At 36.1% G+C, this 5,871-nt stretch overlaps 1 protein-coding gene across 2 annotated transcripts; it reads left to right on the top strand.

The window, feature by feature from the left end:
- Positions 1–1,954: 1,954 nt before the first annotated feature.
- LOC109237699 lies at positions 1,955–4,671 on the top strand. Of its 2 annotated transcripts, XM_019404041.1 has the most exons (6): positions 1,955–2,151; positions 3,352–3,442; positions 3,522–3,959; positions 4,038–4,096; positions 4,200–4,257; positions 4,439–4,671. In XM_019404041.1, the coding sequence occupies exons 2-6, from the start codon at positions 3,385–3,387 to the stop codon at positions 4,477–4,479; spliced, it is 654 nt and encodes a 217-aa protein (XP_019259586.1). In that variant the 5' UTR covers positions 1,955–2,151; positions 3,352–3,384; the 3' UTR covers positions 4,480–4,671. The 2 variants fall into 2 exon arrangements, with proteins under 2 accessions (XP_019259586.1, XP_019259585.1); XM_019404040.1 differs by having other exon boundaries at positions 1,956–2,151; positions 4,200–4,671.
- The last annotated feature ends 1,200 nt before the right edge of the window (positions 4,672–5,871 follow it).

Raw genomic sequence — 5,871 nt, 5'->3', positions numbered from 1 at the left:
CAAATAGCTTGTTTGCCACTTGGTTTATTTTATCTGACTTTATTTTGGTTTCTACCATGCCTATCAACCCTATCTCTTCTTTATTACAAATGAGCTTTACCTCCTTTTGTTTGTTAGGGGCATTCATACCCCTAACATTCCAGCACAGAATGTTATCCATAACTCATAGGAGGTAATGCTCTCCCTCCCACATTCCCCTCCCCTTTCCTGCTACCCTCAGCTCCATCAGTGTCCTTTGACTCCAATAGCTGAAAATTGTTGTAGTAACTTCTATCTCCAGCTTCCCTCCCCTGCTTTGCTTGTTTATTTGTGGTTCTTGTAGTATTGCTTGGTGTTACCACCCAGCATTATCTTGATTTTCTTGCATTTTTTGTTTCCCTGTCTCCATCTTATTCACTTGCATTTTACTGGTTCCTTCCCCTTCCTTACTGGTTGATGCTTTGTTCATTTGTTCTATTGGTCGTTCCTCCTTTTTGCCATTCTCCTCCTCTGCTGGTTTAACATCTGCAGCTTGTTTTTTAGTTTTACACACCTGTTCATCATGGCCATATTTTCTTCAAGCTTTGCATAATGTTGGCTTCCAATCATATTGTACTTTCTGCTACATTAGTAGCCCACGCTCATTCTTGAAGAACACTTTATCTGGTAGTTTTGTATCCATCTGAACTTCTACTAAGAGACATGCAAAACTTAGCCCCATCTTCTTCTCTGTATTGCTATCTACCATCAGTGGTCGACCAACTAAGCTGCCAATCTTACTCAATCCCTTAGGGCTCCAATATTTGAAATCCAGTCCAGGTAGCTTGATCCATATAGGCACAGTGTATAACTCCTCTTTTGTGAATTCCATGTCCACATTCCATGCTTTTACAATGAACGGCTTGTTATCAAAATGGTATATACCACCTTGTAGTACCTCATTCTTCCCCATGTTAGTATCAAATCGCACTATCACTATCCCATTTTTTAGCATAGAGACTTTATTAATACCATGTTTTCCCCAAATCCTTCGCACATATGCATTGAGTACTGTGAATGGTGGGTGAGCTCCCAGAGCATAGCACACAACTGCATTTTTCCAGTACTCAATTTCAGAGCTAATGTCCTCTGTCTCAATTTCACAAACAGGTATCTCATCATGTACAGCAGGTTCTACAAATTCGAGTTTAAATCCAGCATTAGTTACCTTTGTTATGTCAAAATTATCCCATATAGATCCCCCGGTGGTCAATTCCGGTGCAATCTCTGCTTCGTCTGCCCACGACAATTTTCCGCTCCCAGCTCCAGATTCTAGTGATTTTGGTGATGTCTTTGATGAACCCTCACCCAATTCTGTAATTTCCGTATCTGATGATCTTCCAATTGGTGGAGTTTCACTTACTTGCACTTCAATTTCCTTTTGCTCCGTCATCTCATCTCTGCATTTTACTGTTTCATTGCTTTTTCCTTTTTCAAGCTGTTTTTTTGGATTTTGACCTTGTTTCCATTCCTCGTTCTTCTTCCGTTGCTGGAATTTCATGGTTTCCCTCGCCATTATCGCCTTCTGCGATGGATTTCGAGCTCTCTTCCCCATGGCGCATGTTAGCTAACATACGCTGAGAGAGAAAACCATCGAAGAAGCGTACTTTTACCGTTGGATCAATTTGGAAGAATTATTTCGTCTTGTGGTTTAGAAAATAAAATTTTATCCCAATTTATCTAGAACCCTATATATTTCTTTTTAATCCAATGAACTAAATATATCACTGAATAATCCGTTACTATTTAATATCCGTTGTATAATTCCGTTATTATTATTTGGGAATAACTTGTTCCTTAACCAAATGACACCTAATGATTCTTTTGCAAATCAATTAGTTGGAACTTAGCCAAAGTTTAAAAGAGTGATAGGAATATCCCCTAATTACCATTCCTGTAATTAGCATCTAAAACCGGGGCACTTTAGAAATAGAGGGAGAAATATGACCGTTGGGGCTTTGGGGGTCCTCTAACGTCTCTCTATATGTACTTTTTTCCTGCTCTGCAACTTCAAAACTCTGCCCAAAAAAGCGCAAAAGACTATTTGAGAAATCATCAACAGATAGTTTACGCATTTACGAAGAAGAAAGCTTGATAAATTCTTCAAAGAAGGACGGGAAATTTCTCTCATCTGTGAGTTTTCTGTATTCTTTAATTACATGTTTACTTCAAGAATGGCAATTCTAATTTCTTTCTTCTAACTGCTATGCTTCTAAGTTAAAATCTCACCGATTAAGCATCTCCTAATTGAGGTTGAAATTTTATGATTTTCTTATTGTTATTTTTATCCTGATTCAAGTTGAAGACAGATTATTGAACTCAATTTTTGCCGTCTACTAAAGTTCTAAATTTGGTAATCCACTTTTCCGTTTGATTAAAGCCTTAGGGTTTTCGGTTCTTCATACTGAATTAAAGATGTATGATTCTAGGGTTTTCCGTTGTTAGATCAAATAATAATTCTTGAAAACCGAGCCTCGGGGAATTTTTCAAGTTTGTACGTAGATGGTTAAATTATCCGTAGATTTTTTTTTTTCTTTTTTTTAAAGGTGAAAAGAGTTTCACCGTGTTCTTCTGCCTTCTGTTAAAGGACATTAGCGATCTGGTCTTGATAGAAATTCTAGGTACTTATCATTTTTAGCAAAAAATAGGATGTCAAGAAAGGGACATTTTACGGCAATGTTAGCAAAAATTAGGATGAAAAATGAAATCTAGTAATCAGTTTGTTTAACCTAGGCGTTAATTTTGCACATCTTTTTCATACCCGTGTGCCCCTGATTCGTAATCATTACAAATGGTCATCTTACATGGTTGCAGTGAACACATTTAGTCATTCTATCAAATAGTTTCAGTATTATCATAGTACACTGACAAAATCGCTAGAGTTCCACATTATTAAGCATGATTCTTGTGTGTAGCACTCATTCTTTTGTTGCCAAACTTGTTCTTTAGGGTGTATTAACTATCTAATTTTAGATGCCCTCTTGAAGATGCATTTCAGATGTAGATTAAAAGATCTTTTCTTCCCCATAAGCCCCGAATTTGAACTGCTTTATTTTGAGAAGCCATGACCAATGTACTTGATCTTTGGCATTCTGATTCTTGCTACGATTATAAATGTCTAACTGAATGGTTGAAGAATATAAAGCTATACTCACTGAGCAAAAAATGTAACATCACAGCACACTGAGAAAATCCCCGGAATTTAAAACATTAATGAAACTACTATGTTGTTTATAAATCTCATTTCTTTGTTGTTTTGCTTGTACTTTATGTATGTAATCAGTTCATTTTTTCGCTTTGATTTCATGTTATAACGTCAATTACATGGTGCAGGATTTTATTCTAATTCTGCTGGGACGCTAATACATGGCTACATCAGCTGCTCACCTGATTCAGGATCAGAATATCAGTATACATTTTGATGGTAGAAACCTCATTAGATAAGCATGGACTATAATGCTTTGATTTTCAACTGTCGGCTCACTAATTTTTGTCTTTCACAGGGGCTTCTTTGTTGGGAAAGAATGATACTTCCAAGGCATCAAAGAAAGGAGGAGGTCTTGGTGGAAGAAAAGCACTTAACGACATCTCAAACTCAGCAAAGCCTTCGGCTCTGCAGGCAAAGAAAAATTACTCCTCGAATGTAATTTCCATCGGGAAAGATCTTGATGCCACTCGAAACAAATTCATCGGAACAAAAGATAATTCTGCTAAAGTACCTGATAAGGGTGGCCGGAAGGCACTCACTGATCTTACAAACTCAAGCAAGCTATCAGCAAAGCAGGCTGCCAAGAATAAGAAACTGAGTACTGCTGCAGCAGCAAATGTTCCAACTTCTATGGCGGAAGAGCGATTTCTGCATGATCATCAGAAGTGCATCAAATCACAGAGAAAAGTGATGGACATGGATTATTTTCTAAAGGAAGTTGGACTAGACAATGGTAATAAAAAAAGAAACCTGAGCAACCATGTTTTATTGTTTTATGAAGCAGTTGATAATCTGATTTTCCTATTGACAGATGTCCCTGTGCAGCTAGCAGCATCTCCACGTGCATCTAAACTCTCAATGAAGTCAATGGTCAGTAGCATTTTGTTCCTTTTTGTTTATTTATAACTCGTTTAGTCTTGTGATTCTGTAAAATAAAAGTTGTTTCTAACACCTGATGACTTTGATATACCAGCTAGAGAGCCCTGTGAAGTACTTCGAAGTGGAAGAAATGCCAGAACTGCTGATGTATGGTAAGGTTCCTCGATTTGGAAAAATGGAAACTTGCGGAGACGCTTCGCCATCTATTGGATCTCCTACATCACCAAAGCTATCATCTATGAGCTGGTGGAAGGATGGAAGCACTCCATGTTTCACACTGATTGAATCTCCCTTCCTACCAAAGCATTGATGTCGTCTTCTTTTTTATCACAGGCACCCTATTACTTAATGGCATCAGTCAGTTGGCTAAATGACTGTTGAACTTGTTTAATTCTTTCTGGTTTTGGTGGCAAGAAGGCAGACTAGCTCCTTCGTCTTGCATGATTTACATTTTAGGCATATTAACTGATGCATTTTGGATTCTATCCCTCCTATTGTAAAACTTAATTTTCTATTTCAGATGCTTTAAGATAATGAATTGCTGGAGTCATTCTACAGCTTCTCAAGTTAAATGTTTTTCTTGCATTTGTTACAGTTCATGTTTTATAAGGTTGTGTAGGAAACTAGGCAGATGATGAAACATGGGAATGTTCTCATTTTCAACCTTTTAGAAGTAAGTTGCTTTGAAGTGAACCAAAAGATGAAAACCTAAAATGGTGTAATGGTTAACATGAACTGCTCATCAGAGTTCAACACAGGGGTATGCTTAATTTTAGAGCAGATAGTACTTAAATTGATTTGGACTAAGACCATTTTTTTCAATCTTCAGTTGATTTGTTGAGTTGGTTAAGTGGTCACTTTTTCATGTTTTTATGGAAGCTTTAAATCTTTGTCAGGCGGGGCTATTAGTTTAAGAAATTTTTGACATTGATGGATATGTTCTGTTCAGGTTTTTCTTATTTTAGTTGTTCAGAAATACAGATAGGAAGTCTTCTTCATGGCTAGCAGAAGAAGTAATGCTCATCGTCCAGATTGTCATGAATATATAAACATGCATTTTCATTTTTCCTTTGGGTCTGAAACTTTCAAAGATATATATATATATATATATATATATATATATATATATGGCAGCGCACGTGTCACACTCCTATGGATTGTCAACATCTAGGGGGTCAAGACTATGAAATTAGGAGCATTAAAGACCACATGAAGTTTAAGGAGGAACTAAACAAAAGTCGTCAAGTTGAGGGGAGTCCCGAACTATTCTACTATTAAAATTCAAGAAACTATTTTAGAAAATAATAATAGTATTGAACAAAAATAAGGAAAGGCTTTTAGGCATGAAATCAAATTTCTTTAAAGGTATATTTCCCATATACTGATTGAGAAATACAAATAAGTTCCTTCACAATACAACAAAGTCTATATGTACACCGGAGATTTTTTGTAGCGACTTCCTACGAAATTTCTGTATTACAGATTAAAGAGACTTCTATCTATACTACTTTTGAAATTTATTTACCCTCACTCTTAAAGTTTTAACATAATTACAAGTTGATATACAATTTACCACTTATATACAAATTTGTATTATATAAGTATCTCTTTATATTATGCATTGAATAAAGAATTCCTCTATGTGTGTGTCTATGTTCTTTCCCTAACACTATTTTTCTTCTTTCGAAATTCTCTACTTTTCTCTCTTTTCTCATATACTTTATCCTCTCGTTTTTTCAGGAAATTCATCAATGCATTTCAATTGT

Source organism: Nicotiana attenuata, unplaced genomic scaffold (genome assembly GCF_001879085.1).
Source record: "Nicotiana attenuata strain UT unplaced genomic scaffold, NIATTr2, whole genome shotgun sequence".
NCBI classification, from domain to species: Eukaryota; Viridiplantae; Streptophyta; class Magnoliopsida; order Solanales; family Solanaceae; genus Nicotiana; species Nicotiana attenuata.
The sequence above is the reverse complement of the archived record's forward strand: the minus strand, read 5'-3'. Positions and strand labels throughout refer to the sequence as shown.

Excerpts from the sequence above, each read along its gene's own strand:
- LOC109237699 (XM_019404040.1), top strand. The coding sequence starts at position 3,385 with ATGGCTACATCAGCTGCTCACCTGATTCAGGATCAGAATATCAGTATA. Across the intron at positions 3,443-3,521 it reads TATCAGTATACATTTTGATG|GGGCTTCTTTGTTGGGAAAG; the intron begins GTAGAAACCTCA and ends TGTCTTTCACAG. Across the intron at positions 3,960-4,037 it reads GGAAGTTGGACTAGACAATG|ATGTCCCTGTGCAGCTAGCA; the intron begins GTAATAAAAAAA and ends TCCTATTGACAG.